General features: G+C 40.9%; 5 protein-coding genes across 9 annotated transcripts in view; 3 read left to right on the top strand and 2 right to left on the bottom strand.

The window, feature by feature from the left end:
• Positions 1-51: 51 nt before the first annotated feature.
• Positions 52-3,007, top strand: LOC135333866 (ER membrane protein complex subunit 1-like). Its single transcript, XM_064528884.1, has 7 exons — positions 52-88; positions 341-533; positions 1,412-1,491; positions 1,585-1,715; positions 1,946-2,030; positions 2,197-2,345; positions 2,705-3,007. Exons 2-7 carry the CDS (start codon positions 486-488, stop codon positions 2,863-2,865), a joined length of 654 nt encoding a protein of 217 aa, XP_064384954.1. The 5' UTR covers positions 52-88; positions 341-485; the 3' UTR covers positions 2,866-3,007.
• On the bottom strand, positions 2,976-5,838 carry LOC135333854 (pentatricopeptide repeat-containing protein 1, mitochondrial-like). Its single transcript, XM_064528868.1, has 5 exons — positions 5,388-5,838; positions 4,445-5,308; positions 4,199-4,315; positions 3,838-4,011; positions 2,976-3,183 (listed from the first exon to the last, which is right to left on the bottom strand). Exons 1-5 carry the CDS (start codon positions 5,775-5,777, stop codon positions 3,082-3,084), a joined length of 1,647 nt encoding a protein of 548 aa, XP_064384938.1. The 5' UTR covers positions 5,778-5,838; the 3' UTR covers positions 2,976-3,081.
• Positions 5,839-5,937: 99 nt separating this feature from the next.
• Positions 5,938-21,488, top strand: part of LOC135333844 (uncharacterized) — a 47,824-nt gene continuing 32,273 nt past the window's right edge. Inside the window, exons 1-5 of one of the 5 annotated variants that reach the window (XM_064528850.1) lie at positions 5,948-6,087; positions 6,288-6,435; positions 6,676-6,777; positions 14,240-14,463; positions 14,553-16,471. In XM_064528850.1, the coding sequence (XP_064384920.1) occupies positions 6,763-6,777; positions 14,240-14,463; positions 14,553-15,411 (1,098 nt within the window). In that variant the 5' untranslated portion in view covers positions 5,948-6,087; positions 6,288-6,435; positions 6,676-6,762 and the 3' untranslated portion in view covers positions 15,412-16,471. Of the gene's footprint in view, positions 6,088-6,287; positions 6,436-6,675; positions 6,778-13,566; positions 13,980-14,062; positions 14,464-14,552; positions 16,472-21,488 lie in introns of those variants that run through there. The other 4 variants (XM_064528851.1, XM_064528848.1, XM_064528847.1 and 1 more) reach the window with 4 other exon arrangements.
• Positions 17,430-18,325, bottom strand: LOC135333864 (uncharacterized). Its single transcript, XM_064528880.1, has 3 exons — positions 17,976-18,325; positions 17,770-17,916; positions 17,430-17,688 (listed from the first exon to the last, which is right to left on the bottom strand). Exons 1-3 carry the CDS (start codon positions 18,321-18,323, stop codon positions 17,455-17,457), a joined length of 729 nt encoding a protein of 242 aa, XP_064384950.1. The 5' UTR covers positions 18,324-18,325; the 3' UTR covers positions 17,430-17,454.
• Positions 19,132-21,201, top strand: LOC135333846 (solute carrier family 15 member 4-like). The gene has a single exon (XM_064528852.1). It carries the CDS (start codon positions 19,200-19,202, stop codon positions 21,075-21,077), a length of 1,878 nt encoding a protein of 625 aa, XP_064384922.1. The 5' UTR covers positions 19,132-19,199; the 3' UTR covers positions 21,078-21,201.

Raw genomic sequence — 21,488 nt, 5'->3', positions numbered from 1 at the left:
GGTAAGTAAAAAACTTGCGGAGTGTGTGATTGATTGAATTTATTTCTGAATGAGCAGATAGCAGCTGTGATGGGGAAGAAGGCGTATGGTGAGCTGGTTTGTATGTGTGTCTGTGGTTCTAGTTTTTAATACATCAATACTCAACATTTTTCATTTTTGGTTCTGGCAATTCTTTGCATGCACATTAAGTATTGGTACAGTATGCCTACATTGTAGTGTGTACGAAAAGTATATACGAAAACGGAATAATTTTCATTGTCTACATACCTGTACTATGTACGTATTTCTCATTAGTTGTGTGTGTATATACAAGTATACATGTAACGTCGCTGTTCTGCAGAGCACGTCAGCAACGTACAGTACAAGTATCTCAACCCTAATCTGGTGGGTGTGGTCACAGAGTCCACAGACTGGACCAAACCTCTGGTGACAGTGTACCTGATAGACAGTATCACTGGGGCCATCATCTACCACACCTCACAAGAATGCCCTGGGGCCCCGTGCACATGGCTCACTCTGAGAACTGGGTTGTTGTGAGTTATCTTTTTGTACCGTTTCTGTTATCTTTGCAACAGGTGCTTCAAATGTTTTTCATTTTCACTCGCTTATCAGCTCTAAAGCTAGCCTCCTTCACAAGGCCTCAACAAGGAGGCCTGCTAGCGCATGCGCAAAATTATTGGACAATTTCCCCGTAAAGTTTTCCATTAAACATAAATTTTACCAGAAAAAATGTCCTGAATAAGTATACAGACAAAGAATACAAATTGATAATATTAAAGTCATACACAGAGCTACATAGCTAGCTAGCTAGAGACAGAGCTGTAGTACGTTTGGTTACAGCAGCTATTTCTTTCTGATAGATTCTACATGTAGACTTTCACCAAGATTAGTAGCAGATGGGCATGGCCTGTCTGTATAGGCTATTGTCAGCCTTCACTCCGTTCAGACGATTGTCATCCACACTGTTGCAGGCTGTGAGTCTTTTATTAACATAGCAGGCTAAGGCTAGCTATTAGAAATGCTATCAGATAGGCTAAAAACCTTCACAATCGAACTTCTATCTACTTTCTTCAATCCACTTCCGTTCGTTGTGACGTCATTGTTTTACTGAGCATATACGATGTTATCCAAATTACCCAGTTTCTGTGTAGGTAGCGCATGCGCAAACAGTCGATACCAGGCCCTCTCTTCAAGGAAGAGCGGCCTGGAATCGAGGCTACTCTAAAGCATAATTATAGATAGGTGAACTTTGAATTTCAGCAAAGTATGACCGAGTTATGACAACATTAATTTTATGAAGGTCAAACTCAATACAAGACTTTAGTATGCATAATTATTTTACAGTGTAGTATTGTTATTACATTCATTGTTAGCTGCATTCTATAGTTATCTTTGTTGCCTCCTCTTACAGTATGAGTTCTTCAACAGCAAGCAGCGTCGCCATGAATTAGTGGTTCTAGAGCTCTACGAAATACACACCAACCAATCACAGTACGTCACATGATGCTGCATGTTCGTCACTCATAGCAGTATGCACCGACTTATTTGTGAAGTGCTATCAATGGAAATCAATCTTCCCTATAGCACTGTTTGGTCGTCGCTGGCCCCTCCCCCCACCCCCGCTGTCATGTCACAGGCCTACACTCTTCCCACCACCATCACCACTCTCCCAACCACACAGACTCTCAGGGGAATCACTTACAAGGGAGTTATTTGTGAGTACCTAATCCCGTAGACTTTAGTACACTGTACTGTCAGTACTACATGTACATGCCGTGTCTGTATAGTTATAATACTAACATAGCTGTACAATACATGTACAAAACTAATGCATTATCATCATGCAAAGCTTTTTGTGGAGCATTTGCTGAATGAGTGCATAAAGCTTTCTGTTGCTAAGTGTTATCTAGTGCTAATAGCTGGTGCTTCTCTCCCTCCTCTGCAGTTGGTCTTGCGTCTGGTCGAGTGGTGATCATGCCCAAGTCTCTACTGAACCATCGCAGAGAACTGGAGATCACTGACCAAATGAAGTGAGTGACTTGCTGGTTGACTCTGTGTGTGAAGCCTTTAATTATGCCTCGGTGTTACATGGTGCATTGTGTGGGTGTTACTGCTTAACAGTGTAACTAAGAGCTTCTGTAGGCTTCTAGTTACAGTATGGGCTCTATTATCTATTCTTATTCTCCCTCCATGCAGGGAGGACAGGACTCCTCCCTACCATCCCGAGATTCCACTCAACCCTCTTAGCTTCGTCAACTACAATCGCACCGTTGCTAGGATACGAGAAATTTACGCTACACCCAGTGGGCTTGAGTCCACGTGTCTACTGTTCGTCTGTGGACTAGGTGAGTGTCACACTCTGTTATAGGAAACTACTTTTGCTATTATAATGGTATAGCGAAACAACAACATACGGTTATACCATGCCATTAGTACTTCAAGTACTACTTCAGGGTGTCGTACAGGGAGAGGAAGGGGGATATTCCCCAGTGGCTCCAATTCCCCCCCCCCCCCCCCCTAAAATTTGCATTCAGATACTAGTTGTATGACTGAGAGTACATAGCTGGCAATGTTTACTAACAGGGTATTGAAATAACAGTTGACCTTTTTTTAGCAACATTATCGTGCATGGCACCCTGTACTCGTATAGTGAAACCTATACTTTCACGTAACCTCCCCACCCACACCCTCTCACACCGTACAGATCTTTACTACACTCGAGTGACTCCGTCCAATCAATTTGATCTCCTGGCCGAAGACTTTGACTACACTCTCATCAGTGCAGTAGTGGTAGGCATGTTCGTAGCCACTCTCGTTCTCTCAAGACTATCAGCCAAGAAAATGCTAAAATCTCTCTGGAAGTAGCCAGTGCTCAACTTGTTAGGAGTTCATTGTTAGTGTTGTGCAGCTGTGTGTGTGTTATGCATCTCTAGAATCAGTCCTTCGATCACCACCGATTTATATTATATCATTAATGAGTGCTCTATATATCTATTGGTAAACTTTGTTCCAACGTCAAAATTGATACACACGTGCTTGAATGAAACTGAATTGACAATACAATGATGAGATAATGAGTCGTTAATCAGTACGTTTCATCATTACTTTGGAGCCGACCATCATCTCCTTCCAGATACTATAGTAACCTTTGAACCCATTTAGTTGTCTCAACAGGTACACACTCTGCAGGGAATGGGGAATACGTTATACAACTACTCATGATCGAGCTATAAAATAATGAATTAAAGCATCGCGGGTGCTGAAGCTTCGGTGGATGCACCAAAGCTATATTATACGACATGAAGCTTACAAAGTACCATATAGCGGGAAATGTTAATTTGTGGGTGCGATGTTTTGCTATTTGGTTCAGAAGAAATTTTTCGCGATTTTAATAATCATAGTTCAATGCCAGGAAACCACACCCCAAGAATTTTGAATGTGAAATTCACGTTAACTGCTCTGCCCTCAAAACGCGAAATTTTGCACCTCACGAAATTTCCCGCTATACGGTAAATTTACATTGGTGCAAACAATTGACCATGATTGTTGCTAAAAAGCAAAGTTCTCAAATCTCCCCTCTCCCCTACAATTATTCAGGTACTAACTGAAGCAACCCCAAAACCCACCAGAGATCACCTAATTAACTTCCAGCTAGGGGGGCATGCCCCTGGGTCCCCCTAACTGGCGACACTCCGCATGCATTATTTCCCCCCTCTATTAAAATCTTGTATAACACCCTGACTCCCGAGGAAAAAGGGCCTTCACAAGCATTATTGTATCATGCTTCTATTCACTTCTCCCCTGTGATATGTACACACTACCATTGTCCCAGCGTACCTTTGGTTTCTGATTTGCGGCAGCGTCCAGTGTTTCGATTAACGAGTTACTAGGCAACACCTCAAAGTGCCTCATCTTCTTGATCAGTGCGGTGAGGTACACAAAGTTCCTGCTTCTCGCTGCATTCCCAATCAGTGTCTCGAATACATGCTCGTTTGGTACCAAATCAACGGCCTGCAAAAGACCCAAAACAAAAACAATGATATAGCTAATAATTATAGCAAAGCAGCAGCATAGTTAGTCACCTAACAATCATTATTCTGTAATGGAGAGCTCTATAATAATAGCTACCAAGTGTCGTAGCTACAGGATAACCTAGGGTGAAGCTGTCGGATAGTTATAGCAAGTGTGAGTGGTTCACCTTGATTTCTGCCAGTAGTTCAAGGCCTTCCTCTTGTCTCACACAGGAGTTGGCCACAGCCTGGTAGCCAAACTGACCCATGTCCACACCCATGGAATGAGAGTAGCTCAGAATAGCCTGTGGACATTGAGCAGTAAAATTGCTACACACACGTAGTTGTAATAACGTCTCAAGTTTATGTATTAAGCTTCATCACCATCATGCACAAAACTAACACAATCTACACACATTGTGTTACCCACTCACCTTAGCTCCGGTCATGTTCCCCAGCTTCGCCTGTACTCGAATGGCCGCTACCAGAGCCCTTGCACCAGGCTTCACTCCACACTCCTGTGATCGACTCAGCACGTCATTTGGAGATAGCATTAATTGTAGGAGAAGGTGAAACATTCGAATATCTGGCTTTAGATTCAAAGTCTTCAAACTTTCAAACAGGATTTCAATTCCAAATCGATCCAGCCATCTTATTGAGCTGCTACTGACTCCTTTAGTTGCTACTGAGCCAAGATTTACAGTGAGTGATTCAGTCTTAGAAAGGAACACTTCAAAACTTCCTGTTTGTTTGACATTAATTGATGGTGAGGATAAACGAACTTCGTCCTGAGAAGAAGAGTCTGCAATAACGGTCGAACTTCGTTGCAAATCTGATGGTATTTTAACTGCAGGTACACGTATCAGTTCTTCACAATCGTTTGATCGAGTGCCCTCTAAACCAGCATCTCTCAAACACTGTAGGAGGAGGTTGAAATTGTACAGGTCCGGTTGATGTCCAGTGGCAATCATTTCCTCCCACACTCTTTGTGCTATGACCATACCTTCCACTCTGTCCTTAGCGCTGGCCTGCAGTAGACTACTATAGGTGTGCAGGTCTGGTGTGGTGCCTGTCTTTATCATGTCCAGATAAGCCTTGAGGGCGTGTTCTTGTTGCCGACACGAGGCCAATGCATTAATGTGGGCGTTGGTTGCGATGGTGTTTAGACGAACTCCTCTTCTCTCTATTTCACTCTCAACCTTAGTGAGGATTTCGTTTGCCTTTGTACCGGCCTCGGCACAGGCTGACAACATGCTGGTGTAGGTGTGGTCAGTCGGTACTAGTCCATGCTTCTTCATCTGTGAATGAGAGAAAGTTTTCAGTAAAACAGTAGCAGCTATAAATGCAACGTCGTATCTATAAATACTATTTACTTACCTGGTTGAAGACTCTGAAGCTAGCCTCGACGTTCCCCGATCTCCCGTAGCCTGCAATGAGAGAGTTGTATACGACGGCATCTGCCTTCACTTTGTTGCCTCTCATCGACTCAAACACTTCAGCGGCCTCGGAAACCTTCCCCTTGTGCACCAGGTTAACTATGTGTCTTGAAAAACGGAGCTGCTTGATTTTGTATGGGCTTTTGGTCCACTTATGATTTTCACGATCCTCATCATTCCTTCCTCTTTTGTATGTGTTTGGATCAGTTGATCTGTCTTCAGCAGTGAATGACTTGCTACTGAGTTTATTGCAAAGTGATAATGTCCTCAAGTACGTCAAGTGGATACTGCTGCCAATATTTTTAACAAGGAGCGAGCAAAGGAATAACATCTTCTACTTTTTTGTAGCCGGCCAAGTGGCTGCGTGGGTAAAAGAGAGACTACAATAGTCTCGTGGGCCATACCTGCAAAATCACTAATGGCTCGCAAGACTAGGACTGCACATGGGCATTACCTTCACCCATGTGTAGTGTTTGTATATGTATCTCTGCTTAGCCTGTAAAGCTGGCTAAGTAGATCTAGCTAGCTAGCATTCTGTCAGTTTGCTGAGCTCTGTGGTCATGAGCCAGTGTGGAAGAGACTGAGAGAGAGGTGGAAGCCTAGTCTGGGCAAAAACAGAAATCGAAGAAAAGCCTGAAAAGGTGCTGGAAGCTCCCAATTTGCGTTGTAAATAAGTTCAAGCTAGCTGCATGTACACTGTTATACCGTCTAGCATAAATCAAAAGTACCTCTAACTCTACGCAATTTGTTCAACGCACCTACATCATTTTTTAAAACTCTGTAATGAATGTTTGACTCAGTATTTATGCTACATTGATAAAATATTATCCAATGCATGCAGGCAAGCTTGGGTCACTATGGAAACCGAGCATCTAAACGAACTGTTTAAGTCCCAGTGCCATTGCTGGAATCCGAATCGAGAATATGCGGCTGTAGATGAAAACAAATCTTGCAACGTATATAGAGCAGCATGAAACCAAAAGCATTTTGTACGTATTGTACTAACTACATGTAACCATGCAGTGCTTTCTGTACCGTATAGCGGGTTAATTTCGGGGGGGGGGCAAATATTTCGTGGTTGAATCCCAGAGTACGAATATTACCAGCGATCATTGACCACCTTTAGCAACTAAAATTAATATTGCTCAACCACGAATATTTTGACCACTGTTAACCTACTACAGTGTATATATGGTGCTGACTTCAGTGTTTTGTTCCCGTGCATGTAGTGAGTGATGACAGAAAGACACTCGACTGTTAACTGGAGAGGAGCTGGTTGAACTACTGCTGTCTGTCAGTCAGATACACTCACCACAATGGGGGAATGCATGGTGAGTGGCTGAATTATTATGACCTGCTATTGTTTGGAATTTGATTCTTAAAATTTAGTACAGATACCGAGTTTCAAATTCGATACTCTTTCAATTGCAAATTGCCAGTTTTCCTTTGCATACATCGCAAACAACGACTCACAAAGTGGAAAGCATGCGCAGCAATTTGGTAATAGTTGGAAATGCAATCAGTCTTGTATGTCCTTTGCAATTGAGCATTCGAAACCTGGTATGTATATCTACAAAACCGTGTCTACTACAGTTACATGCATATAAAACAACAATGGGTAAGACTATCATGGCGACTTTATAAACAATGATACATTGCAAATTCGATACAGACCTTTCTAAGCCCCCCTGATGTCAAAAACTGATACTCCGCCCAACTAGCCAATTACCTGCCTTCTACGTGATAATTATTGGGTGTGGTTTCCGGTTAAACATTTTGCGGGGGTGTTGCCTCCTTCCCGTGTGATTACCTTTTTTTTAGGTACAATTCAGAGCTCTACTACGCCACTGGGCAGCAGGAGCACCTTATTAGCTCAAGCTACCTCTTTTTAGTTGCTCCATGAATATAGCTAAGTTGGTGCCACAGCAAGTTACAAGTTGCCATGAACTGCTATACTTAGAGGATATAATTATATCAAAACAGTTTTTCATTTCAGCTGTATTTTGCCACCCCTGTAAACCTAGACTATCTACGGCTCTGGATATAATGTGTGTATAAAAGCATTCTTTGAGTTTCTCTGCCTGCATTGCAGCAAAATTAATTAATGCAAAAAATTAATGTTTATCGTGATATATAATGTGTAAAACTATTGCTAATTTATGTTATGTAGCTTTAGAATCACAAGCTGTCACTGTTGCACGGTGAACAGTACAACAGTGACGTCTAATGTAGCTTTGACACCTCCACCGAGGCATCAGCACCCGTGGTGCTTTCATTAACTAATTAACTACTAAATATACGCATCCACTTAAATTTGGTTCAGGAGTGACGTACAATGTAGTATCACATACTTATACCAAAACATGGTAGAAGCGCAACAAACCTTTACACTACATGTATAAGTTTTTGACCAGTTTGTTACTTGGGACTATGACTACCGTATAATCTGGTTAGTAAGCACATGCGCCTATAGGGAAAAGAGCAGACCTCTATGCGCCTATTATCCAGGTGTGCTTATCCCTTTACCGGTCAAATTGTTGTAAATTTTACAACAACAATCTGGGAGGGAGCGTGCTATCAACTTGTGAATATTGCATGATATTGGATTCTGTGGCAGATTGGATAGTATCATGAATGCCATTATCCTTTGAAGTTCTGCTGAGCTGTTCAATTAGGACACTTAAAAAAAAAAAAAAAAATTTAAAACAAGCTATACAGCATGTAGGACTGAGTAGTATCCATTGGTAGACCCTCTGGACTATCTTGGTAGCCATAGAATATTTTCGAAGAGGAAGCAGCAAGCCATTAATTTTGTGTACACAGGCACTTCACAAGTGGACACAAGCTCTACAATAGTCTACATGCTTGCTAAGCAGCTTAGTTGACCAGAGTGCAGCTTTTAAAGGCCACACATACTTCCATCGAGGCAGCAGCAAGGCATAAAATCGATGGTTAGTTTGTGCACAGCCATTGACCCACGCCCATCTCTACAAGCCATAGCAACTTCATTGGGGGCGGAGATAACATCAAGCTAATTTGGTGGGTTGGGCTCAGATGCAAACTAAAGTGATGGAACTGTTCCAGATTGTGTCGAGATTGTGTGTGGCTGAACGGGAAAGGGTTATAGAAATTAACCACGCCTATGACGTTTCAAATCTCCATTAGCTAGCTCGATCGTTTGTCTGCAAGAGGTCTATTGTCATATCTGCATGACAGCAGTAACACAGCTACCGATAGTGAAAGAGACTTAACATCTATAAAGAAGTGTGGAGACCAGTTGTTGGGCAGAGAACTGTGCAGAAACCATGTGCCTTCTATCAAGGCTCTTGGTCTGCTAACCAGTATGCGCCTATTAGTTGATGTGCGCTTATTAACCAGATTATACGGTATATGCATGCTATTCATTTTCTTAAGTCACAACTTAGTTATAGGAGAGCAAGTTGTGGTGATGCTTCCGTATATTCAGTCTTTCTTTCTCCGTACACACACATATTCCTCCACAATAAATTATGACAGGAGGTCACATGGGTAAATGTGGGCGTGAAATTCTGTCATGCTACAGAAATATAATACGGGAGTAACTCATTATCGACCTAATGAGAAAGATCAACCCATGTTGTACCTCCTCTGTATACTACTGATTTTGACGTAATTTATGATTTGTCAACAATATGCATGCTTGTGTGCTGAGCGTGAGCTTGAAACATCACCTGGTTTTGTTGGATTCGAATCAAGTGTTGTTGTAGAACACCGTTTATCTGATGGATGTTGGTCGTGAAACTTTCGAGGCTAGTGTTATAATTATGTAGATTTGACACATCCACTGAGGCGAGGCATCAGCACCCGCGGGGTGCTTTCATTCTATTATAGTATATCTTCATTTAATTGATCTTCAGATAAACATGCAAGGCTGCTACATGTACTTTAGAATGGATGCACTTCAGAATGGGTGTAACTCTGGTCTAGTGGGCATTTATTTGGGTAATTGTGTGAAAACCAATGGGTGTAACCGACTTTGCATGACTTTGCATGACTTTGCATAAACGTATAGTGAGTACTTTTATGTAGTATACATTAAAGACCAATTAATGGCTAGTTGTGAGCAAGGAACTATAGAGCAAGCTTCCCTTCGTGAAACTCCTGCACCAGATGCCAGCAGAGATGCTGCTGAAACCACACCACTCGTGACAAGTAATCACGGGAAATATGGCAAGAAGAAAAGTGTACTAATCAAGTCAAAGGCTGCAATAATGATTCTTGTTTGGACTGCCTTAATGTCTTTGATATATGGTTTCTTGCTGAATCCTGAAAATTATTTCTTGATCAGTTCTCTCTTAAGGCAGCAAGTGTATATCACACCCATGCTGACCTAGACTCGCAAGCCGTCACTGTTGCAGGCGAACAGTAGACTGGTCAAAGTCCGTGTAGAGACTCGTGTTGCACAGTCAGCATATCAGAAAATATTTTAAGTGGCTGCGGTTTTCGTGACGTCAGTATACTGCATGTGATACGCAGAGTTTCTAGTGAAACGTCACTATCATTGATCTTGTGGTAACCGCATGCGGTTAGTTGCCACAAATATCGTGGCAAACGTTACACAAGTCTCAACACGGAGTTTGACCAGTCTACTGTTCGCCTGCAACAGTGACGGCTTGCGAGTCTAATGCTGACCAATGAGATGATAGATAGTTGCATATATGCTGTATTTGCTTTCTGGTTTCTCTTCTATCCTCTAGCCGGATACTTGGCAGATGTTCGATACGGCAGATATAAAGTTGTGAAATGTAGTGTGTGCACCATGTGGTGTGGACTCTTGACTTATATTGTCGCTGTAGCCATTGTGAATGCCATTATTGCGACAATTATGGCATGTTTGCCAGACCTTTCCTCCAGTATTCTATCATAATTATTTAATAGTAGTGAATTGTGTACTTGGAGTGTTTCTACTTATCTGCTTGTTGATTGCATTTGCTGCATTTTTAGCCAATGTTATTCAGTTTGGGGTTGAACAATTAAATGAGTCTCCTTCTAGAGACAGCTTTCTTTTCATTCATTGGTTTCTCTTCACACTCTATATTGGAATAAGCCTTGGAAAAATAGTGTCAAGTTCAGTTTTTGCCACATTTTTAACAAGCCTTTCATTACTTGGACTTGTTCTGTTAGTTGAGCTAATTTGTTTGCCAGTAACTTTTTGTGTTGCTAAGCGCAAGTGGTTTGTTATTGACACTGGCATTGGTAGCCCTTACAAAGAAGTTGCAAGAGTTGTCGGCTTTGCAAGAAGAAACAAGATTCCTATTCAACGCAGTGCCTTTACATTCTGGGAGGATGACATACCCACTGGACTGGATCTAGGCAAGGACAAGTATGGAGGACCATTTACTACCGAGCAGGTGGAAAATGTGAAATCTTTTTTTGGAATTTTTGTCATTTTACTATCACTTGGACCTTTCTTTACAGCTGATATTGCTGCAGCACCTTTTCTCAGTATACTGAAAAATCACATGGATACAGAGACTCTCCTTGGGATTACTTTAAGAAACCTTTCTTACTCCATATTCGCTAATGGTGGCACGCTGTACCCTGTGTTTCTCGTTGTTTTTGTTCCTATTTTCTCAAGTTTATTCATCCTCTGTTCCAAAAATATCTCCCTGGTATTCTGAGGCGAATTGGAATTGGTCTTTGTTTTATCACTGTTAGTCTGTTTTGCTCGCTGTTTGTTGACACGATTGGTCACATTCTCCCTAGTGGCAATAATATTTCAGTGTTTGCTCCTGGACATTACGAAACTGATAACTATTTTGTTGCTGCTCCCTCCCTTCAACTTAGCCCCTACATTCTCATTATTCAGCAAGTCCTTGTTGCTGTGGCCTATGTCTTTATCTATGGTGGAGTGTTTGAATTCATCTGTGCTCAAAGCCCTCACTCTATGAAAGGATTTCTCATTGGAATTTTATTTGCCATTAAAGGACTATTTCAATTGATCGGTGTTCTTGGAATTCTTCTACCGTTTAGTTTCTGGCAAGAATCCCCTAGAGCTGGACTGATTTATTTCCTGGTGAACATTGTTATTTCAGTCGCAGGTGTTGTGGCTTTCATAGTGGCAGCAAAGAGGTATCAGTATCGACAGCGAGATGAACTTTGTAATGTAAGAAAGTACATTGAAGAAGTTTACGAGAAGGATGTTAATCACAATCGGGAATTTGAAGATCTAGATGTTCACTTTAGTGATTCTGACTCAGAGACCCAATGACTGTATAGTGATAATAAAATACTGTGATGCGGATAGTTGAGTAATTGGTTTGTATTACGTGTAATGTATATTCAAGTGAGATTGGCTATTGTTAAATGTTTGAAGATCTAGTATAGTAATCCACCCTCTCTTCCTTGAAGCAAATTCAGTAGTGAAAGTACTTTTTGGTGGTATGTAATGTACTTAGAACTAATGTGGAACTAATGGGTGTTGTGGTCACATTGAAGCCTAGTGGCCACAGCCACAGCCCACAGGTCCCATATGACTACAATGCCACCTGTTGCCACAGGTAATAGGTTCTATATGACCACAATGCCATGCACCTGTCGCCACAGGGCTCAATAGTTGCTGTACGTCAATAGTTGCTGCATACATACGTGCATGGCACTTCACATTACCACCCCGTAGATAAAAATTGGCCTGGGATTAGCTGGGAATGAGGCTAGCCCAACTCCACAAATGTATGAAGCCACAAGGATAGTTAACCACAAGTCAGTTATAGCACTGCCAGGCCAAGTGTATATACTGTCACTCAGAACCTTTGCGGCCACCCACCACTGTGCAGATCTAAAATGTCATTCCATTGTTTATAAAGGTATCCCAATGTTGACAGAGCTCCACCATCTGTATACCATTTGGTGCAATCATCGACTATCTTCCACAGTCTCTCCTTCAACAGTGTCATCTTCGCTTGAATCTTCCACGTATAGCATAGTTACTACTGTTGAGCGGAACAACCGATACCGTACTTCTAACGCTCTCAGCCATGTTCATGCAACTGCTGCAACAAACAAGTTTACTGTCGCGACGAACAAGTTAAACACCAAGACGACAAAGAAGAACCTGGCTTACAAAATAGTCTCTACCGCAACGAACAAGTTAAGCACCAAGACAACGACAAAATAGTCTCTACTCACTTCAGCTAGCTAGCACTGTGACACTGGGCCCATAACCTATTGAAATCCGGTTCAGCTGCATGTGCTCAGCTAGATCAAAGAAAATGAAACATTCGAACACAATCATGCAGGAAATGAACTAAGAACACATGGCATTATAAGAGTCCACAGAGAATGTTCTAGAAGTAAGTATATTCTTAATATATAATTATGCATGTCAGCATAATTCGCGAGCCTTACACTAGCGACTTACATGCCTTTTTCTGTTTGTATATGTAAGACTGTATATTTGTATGTATGTATGTAATCGTACATCGCACTAACAAAACTTACGCTCTTTATTACTGTACTCAAATCAAATCGCTCCGTTGAAGCGAAGTAAACAAACTTCTTTATACCTCACTTAATGAATTAAGTCGTTTGATTGATCTACGTACATTTTCTATATATATGCTGGCTTCGCTTGCCCTCAATGTTTAGCAAAACAGACAATAAATTTTTACCGTAATGACCTTCATTATATCGTTATAATTATATGGAGAATGATCGTGAATCTATGAAGCAACGATTAGATTGATGAAGTGAATCGATCTACCGTATTACTAGAATGTTTTGCGAGCATCTAAACATTTGCGAACTTTGCGATGGTTGATCAATTCGCAACAATAAAATCCGCAAAATTATACACACGATTATTGCCAGAATGCAATAGTTAGATCGCAAAGGGTCAACATTTCTGATAATTTGGTTCTTTTATTCTAAAAGTTTTTCACCCGCAAAGTGTTCTAGTAATACGGTATAGTTCGCTCATTTTTTGTGTCCACACACACCGATCACTCTACCCCTGCAGCGGGGTAATGATTTGGTGTTTTCTGGTACATGTTGTAGGGCTTCTCTATAATTCCTTGCCACAATAATTTTTATTGGAATAAGGGTGTTCAGTGTAGATGGGCGTGCCCGTCCCCGGCCATAAAAATGGGGGGACGGGTTTCAGCCCTATCTAGCATTCGTTCTGCTGCAGAAAATCATGCAGCACCAATCAGATTGCAGAGTGATCACGTAATGCATATTGTGGCTTCCCAGCTAAACCTGGCTTCTCAGCTGACATATCAAGTTGAATTGAATAAAGTAAACTATGAGTATTTTGACTGAAAGCATCTGCTCAGCTGCCAGAGAGTTGGGCTATCCAAGTGTGAAACCTGAACAGATGGATGTTGTGCGTGCTTTTATGGGAAAGAAAGACGTATTTGCTGTTCTTCCAACAGGATTTGGGAAAAGTCTGTGCTATGCTTGTTTGCCATTCACCTTTGATAAAATCCTTCAAAAGGAGAAAGGATATTCACTGGTGATAGTAGTGACTCCTCTGCTAGCTATTATGAAAGATCAGGTAGGCTGGTTTAGGGTTTATCATGATTAAAAAGGCATGCCATGCATGTATTAAACTATACTCTCACAAGTGAAGATAACACGTGACCCTTTTCACTCTTGCAATTGCATGTTCGTGTTCACAGAAACATTCAAGTATGCCTGAAGCCCTGAACATGATAACATTCACATCACTGCATGTGTCGTACATAATTATAGCGAATAATTATAACTCACACAGACTGACAAGCAAAATTAGTAACTATGTTGATTCCAATGCAGGTGGCATTTTTTTCTTCCAAGGGATTGTCCTCGGCACTAGTTTCAGGAGAAAATGTGGACATTGAAGTACAAGATGGTGTGTGCAGAGGTGCGTATCAGTTAATTTTCTTTACGCCAGAGATGATCATTGGAAACCGAAAGTGGAGAAAATTGCTGGAAGGCGATGTTTATGCTAATCGTTTGAAGGCCTTTGTGATTGATGAGGCACATTGTGTGAAGAAATGGTAAGCCACATAACAAATGCACTTGTATATATTATACTCATAATTATAATCTTAAGTAGGTAAATAATGATATAATTATTGTTTTATAGGGGTGAGACTTTTAGGCCTGTCATGGATAGAATTGGTGAAGTGAGAAGCCTATTACCAATAGGTGTGAATGTAATGGCTGTTACAGCGACAGCCACAAAAACCATTCGTTACTCTGTCAGCAAGACAATCGGGCTAAAGTCACCCTATGTAATCACAAGATCTCCTTCTAAAAAGAATCTCTTTTACTGTGTTGGAGTGTTTAATGGAGTTGAAGAAACGTTTCGTCCATTAGCTCGGAAGTTGAAAAATGTGCGTGTTGCCTTCCCAAAAACAATCATTTACGGTCAGTCGTTCAGTATGTGTGCAGATATATACATTTTTCTTCGGAGAGAGTTAGGCACCAATTTCACAGAGCCTGTTTATGCTCCTGATGTACCCTCTTTCCGCATGGTAGACATGTTTACTAGCGTTACAGATGCTGGCCACAAAACAGAAATTATACAGTTATTTAAGAAAAAAAGCAGCCTGAGAATTGTTATTGCCACAATTGCCTTTGGTATGGGGGTAGATTGCGCTGATGTGAGGCAAATAGTTCATGTTGGCCTGCCGGATGACAATAGTTCTTACATTCAAGAAACTGGTCGGGCTGGCAGAGATGGACATCTGTCATCAGTCACACTACTTCAAGCAACCACTCACCACCCTGTTGATACGGACATTAAAGAATATGCCTCAAACTGTGATAAATGCCGACGCGATTTCCTATTCACAGATATGGATAATTACGTTCACAACGATATGGGTAGTAAGTGTGTTTGTTGTGACATTTGTGCCAAGCTATGCTTTTGTGGTAACTGTGAAACCAATATGATACATTTTACTAAGCTTACTAGATCTACTACTATTTATTTTGATTAATTGCGCGTGCAATCGTACTTTTTTTATAATGCTTGATGATTGGGAAAAGTCGTATTACGCTTTCTTTGAACTGTAAAAAAAATCAAACTAAAATTTATCAGGCAATTTGGTTAAAATCCAGGTCATTAGTTCATCTTTAGTTTTGGAATGTAGCACATTCCTAACACGTGGGAACGTTAGGTGCTTTCGGTTATCTTCTACTATAAACCCACGAGACTTCACAAGTTCCTCGGCTACAACTTCGATATCTGTTTGTGTATTAGGTTTTGCTTGTCTACTACTTGAATGTGTAATACTGTTATCTTCATCGAACTGATCAAGCAGTGGTGATATTGTGCCGATTGCCCTCCCAGTTCTTTGAATTGCCTTAGCTGTTCTATTAACACCTTGAGCTCGTATGCATGTCTTGGCAATTTTATTTAGATGTTCCATGTGTAAATCACCCGCAATATTCATCCCTGGTTTACCATTCATGTTTACGAACCGACTCCATATTAGCTGTGCTGAAAGCCTTGGTGACAATGTGTACAGGTGTTGAAGAAGTAAATTCACCGACTCACAACAATAATTCTTAGATCCAGAGCCGTAAAATACTGGCATAAGATATTTCCAGCAACGCAGGACGCGTTCACCATCTCCTTCTCTGATAGCGTCGGAAAACTCTAGGTAGAAACACCCAAGTCGTAGAAGCTCTGTAGAGTAGCTGAAAATGCCATCTCGTTTAGAACTCGCTTTTAAGTCACAATTCAAACCATTGTAACTGAAGCATACACATTTATCATATATAAGCTCACACAACTGCATTAAGCATTTCTTTCTCTCCTCATGTGACTTAAACCACACATCTTTAGCATTCGGTAGTATGTCATCAGTAGGAGTGTCATCTTTTGACTTCAATCTCAATACAGCATAAGAAGATGCAACAATGTGGCCGGCAGTGACAATTTCAATGAAATCCTCACAGGCATTCACGTCATTCTTTGGTGATTTCACCACATTTATTCTATTCAACTTGTTCCGTATTTGGTACATAGTTCCATGTTCAGAAGCTGACCTTTCCGAGTAGAAGTACTTCCAAATTATCTATACAGATAGTATTAATTTTCGTTTAAAATAGGTGTTATGTTACACAATTAATGATGATTTAAATTCAACATGTATGCGTGTATATGACACAAGTTACCTTGAGAAAAGCAACTTTAGTATGCCAGTCTTCTGCCATGGGAACCAGACCCACAAATCTAGCTGAGGGTGAGGGTGAATTAACTTTGGCCTTCTGCGCCCCTCGAGCTCTTGCTGCAGTCAGTTGGTCTCCACTGAAGAGTATAGGGCGACCCAACGCATTTGATACTTTGACTGTCTTGTCAATACATGGCATATACCGATCACAGCTGATCTCTTTAATGGGTACATACTGATGGAAATGCTCCATTATAGCTACCATGTCTTCCCCCTTGTTTTCATTCTTGGCCAAAATCCCTAGAGGAACCTGTTGTAAGCACATGCAGTATTAATCAAACTGAATAGATATGGGCTAACACTATATTTACTTACCACATCAGATTTTTTTGACATTTGGTCATAAAAATCATGCTTTATATGGCGATCGACGACTCCATCGAAAGAAGCTTTGAAGAACGTAACATTATCACAAAGCACACGAGACATAAGTGTGCATATGTTTCTGCGTATTGCCAAGTCGTCCTCAACAGATGGCAATAAAGACGCAGCAATTCTATCAGGACAGATTTGTGAAGTCGGGATGACTTGTTCACTGAGATTCGAGAAGTCGATTCTGTCAGAGACAGCATACGCATGAAACCAGTGAAGAGAATCCGGTTTTTTCACACCCACTCGCATGTACCTTTGCTTGACTCCCTTGTCAATATTGTCACCACAAATACGGAACATTGTAGCACCACCTGCATAACGTTTATAACTTGCTTGACGTTAGCACAATAATAATTATAAGTAATTATGTACGTTACAAGCAAAATTACATATTATATGCACACCTCTACTTCCACATTCACTATGTATGCTTCAACCACTACTTTCTTCTTCTGTTGATCGGGAGCAGGTACCTAAATGACCACTGTCATTAAGGTCTTCATCACCAGTATCGTCTGCACTATCATGATCTTCAGAAGGTTGATCCTCTTCATCAGATGTCATTGGGGGAAATTGTTTCCACGAGTCATCACTGTCAGTCGAACAGTCATCAGAGTCTGCTGCACCATCTTCTGTCGATTTTGACCAAGGAGCTTGTTGTGTAGTCTATAAATGCAAGTGAAGTAGCATAATTATTTAATACTGCATGCACAGAATTATGTCTATACAAACATTTTTTTCGCTTACTAATTCATCCTCGTCAGTGATAGTGGCAAGAAGAGAGTCTCTCCACTCCTTCACCCTGGCATCATAACCCAGCCCTACCTTTGCCAACACTCGAATCATCGATACGTGAGACACAGTTAGGTTGAGGGGGTTCAAGCGTTGATACACCTATATACCGATACCAGATCTATAATTATTATACATTATATAGTTTTAACGAAACTCACCTGTTTTGAACTATGACCAGCGTACAAGATCAGTGAATTAATTTTCTGAACGATATTCATCCTAGGGTTTCTATGTTTGAGAATGATTGCTGCGCACATACCGATCACTGCCTTGGTATTAGAACGAGGTGCTCGAGTTTTGGTAGCAGAAACTAGAACACTGGACATCAAGGGAGCAAACTGTGTGAGCTCAGTAAGCAGAGAATTCCAGGAGAAACATTTCAGGTCATTGGCGTTTGTGCTCTGAAGGATTGAGTTAACCTTGTCGGATGCCATACACTTCACTTCTTTGAAGATTTCTTGTCCGACAAGCTTCAATATGTATTTCTTGACAGACTTATCCTTCATGGCCTCGACAGCAATGGATTTTTTACTTCTACGAGCTATCGCTTTTGTTAAGTGCTTTCGATTAGGAGTGAGGGGATAGCTCTTCTTTGCGTTCTTGTAAGAGACATGAACCTAAATTTGAGGATTATACAATTATAATACACACCATGCAACATTTCAATACATAATGATTATTAACTTACAACAACGTCTGGAGACTCGCTGCTCGCAGTCTGAGATGTTTTACTGCTATGGCCAGCATAATTGCTAAAAGACCTGCCTAGACGAGGTTTCTTTGCTAAAGGTGGGGCTAATGTTGTTGATGAAGGAAAAACACCCGGCATTGCATCAATTGCCTTCTTCATATTATTTTGTATGGTGTCGTGTAGCTTTGAATATCTTTCGTAGGTGGATTGGCATTTCCTACATAATTTACCAGCTCTTTCTTGGATACCATCACCACTCAGTATGCAGTCAAGGTCAACATCAGGCTCATTTTCATCCACAACAAAGGCTTTCCAAACTTGAGCCACATGAGCATTATTTTCACTAGTGAGAGATCTTCTCTCTGTGGGAGTACTAGTCAGATCAGTTCCACAACCAAAGCAGTATATGGAGATGGGGTGCGCCATTATTAACGTAGAACAGCACAATTAGTGGAGACAGAATCAGAACTGAAGCCATGTGGACTCTAATTAACACCTGAGCTCTGTGGTCAGGAGCGCGCCAATATTAACAATATTCATAGTTAGTACGCGGTCAGCAGAACGAATGCTAGATAGGGCTGAAACCCGTCCCCCCATTTTTATGGCCGGGGACGGGCACGCCCATCTATGTTCAGTGAGCAATAACTGGAAATTTCTTTAGGTATAGCTAGCTATAAGTGCAGTAAGAACAATGGCTAGTTGTGAGCAAGGAACTATAGAGCAAGCTTCCCTTCATGAAACTCCTGCACCAGATGCCAACAGAGATGCCACTGAAGCCACACGACTCGTGACAAGTAATCACGGGAAATATGGCAACAAGAAAAGTGTGCTGATCAAGTCAAAGGCTGCAATAATGATTCTCTGTTGGACTGCTTTAATGTCATTGATCTATGGTAGTTTTCTGAACCCTGAAGTTTACTTTTTCTTAGCCAATACACCAGAACTCGGTTTTGAGACTCTTGAGATAAAAATAGCTAGTGGTGTGTATGCTGCATTTGCTTTCTGGCTCCTCTTTTATCCTCTAGCCGGATACTTGGCAGATGTTCGATATGGAAGATATAAAGTTGTGAGATGTAGTGTATGCACCATGTGGTGTGGACTCATGACTATGGCTGTTATCGGTGGTATTGTGAACGCCATCATTTTACCAATTATGTTAACTAGAACTCTGTTTGATTCCTTTGAGTCTGCAGTCATTTCATTAATAGTAGTGAATTGTGTACTTGGACTTTTTATACTTATCTCCTTGTTGATTGCATTTGCTGGATTTTTAGCCAATGTTATTCAGTTTGGAGTTGACCAATTAAATGATTCTCCTTCTAGAGACAGCTTTCTTTTCACTCACTGGTTTCTCTTCACACTCTATATTGGAATAAGCTTTGGGAAACTGGTATGGAGTTCAGTTAATGTCACTGGTTTCTTGAGCCTTTCTACATTAGCGCTTGTCCTGTTAGTTGAGCTGATTTGTATACCTGTAACTCTCTGTTTTGCTAAGAGAAGGTGGTTTGTTATTGACACTGGCATTGGTAATCCTTACAAAGAGGTTGCAAGAGTTGTCGGCTTTGCAAGAAAAAACAAGATTCCTATTCAACGCAGTGCCTTTACATTCTGGGAGGATGACATACCCACTGGACTGGATCTAGGGAAGGACAAGTATGGAGGACCATTCACTACCGAGCAGGTGGAGAATGTGAAATCATTTTTTGGAATCGTTATCCTTTTATTTTCAGTAGGACCATTTTTTACGGCTGATATTGCTGCTGCACCTTTTCTCAGTATACTTAAAGATCACATGAAGGTTGGGAACATTTTACCGTTTGATATAAGCAACATATTTTACTCTATGTTTACTAATGGTGGGACTCTGTATCCTGTCTTTCTTGTTGTTTTTGTTCCTATTTTTCTCAAGTTTATTCATCCTCTGTTTCAAAAGTACTTCCCTGGTATTCTAAGGCGAATTGGAATTGGTCTTTGTCTTATCACTGTTAGTCTGTTTTGCTCACTGTTTGTTGAGACGTTTGGTCACCTCCCTAGCCACTATAATGCTACTATTTCAATATTTGCTCCTGGAAGTTTTGTTGAGGATGTATTTGCCTCAAGTAATTTTTCTACTTTTGTTGCTGCTCCCTCCCTTGAAGCCCCCCCTTACATTCTCATTATTCAGCAAGTCCTTGTTGCTGTGGCCTATGTATTAATCTATGGTGGAGTGTTTGAATTCATCTGTGCTCAAAGCCCTCACTCTATGAAAGGATTTCTCATTGGAATTTTCTTTGCTATTAAAGGACTATTTCAATTGATCGGTGTTCTTGGAATTCTTTTACCTTTTAGTTTCTGGTGGCACTCCCCTTTTGTTGGACTGGTTTATTTCCTAGTGAACATTGTTATTTCAGTCGCAGGTGTTGTAGTTTTCATAATAGCAGCAAAGAGGTATCAGTATCGTCAACGTGATGAACTGTGCAATGAACGAAAGTACATTGAAGAGTTTTACGAGAAGGCTGTTAATCACAATCGTGAATTTGAGGATCTAGATATTCACTTTGAGAGTGATTCTGACTCAGAGACCCAATGACTGTGTAGTGACTGTGATACGGATAGTTATTTATACTTGAGTAATTGGTTTGTATTACGTGTAATGTATATATAAGTGGAAATTAATTGTCTCAATTGTCTATTAGTAGTAATCCACCCCCTTCCTTCTTGTAAATTTAGTAGTGAAAGTACTTTTTGTGGTATACATACTGTGCTTGCATGGTGGCTTTGTGGTCACCTTGAAGCCTTGTGGTCACATTGAAGCCTGGTGGTCACATTGGAAGCCTGGTGGCCACAGGTTCCGTCCGACCACAATGCCACCTGTCGCCACAGGCTCAATAGTTACTGTACGTGCATGGCACTCCAAATCATACCCAATCGTATATAGCTATAACCACCCCGGTTTAAAATAACTCTTTACCGTATTATGACCTTAACACATTTCATTATT

This window comes from Halichondria panicea, chromosome 3, assembly GCF_963675165.1.
Source record: "Halichondria panicea chromosome 3, odHalPani1.1, whole genome shotgun sequence".
NCBI lineage: Eukaryota > Metazoa > Porifera > Demospongiae > Suberitida > Halichondriidae > Halichondria > Halichondria panicea.
Note: the sequence above shows the minus strand (reverse complement) of the source record. Positions and strands in the feature narration are given on the sequence as shown.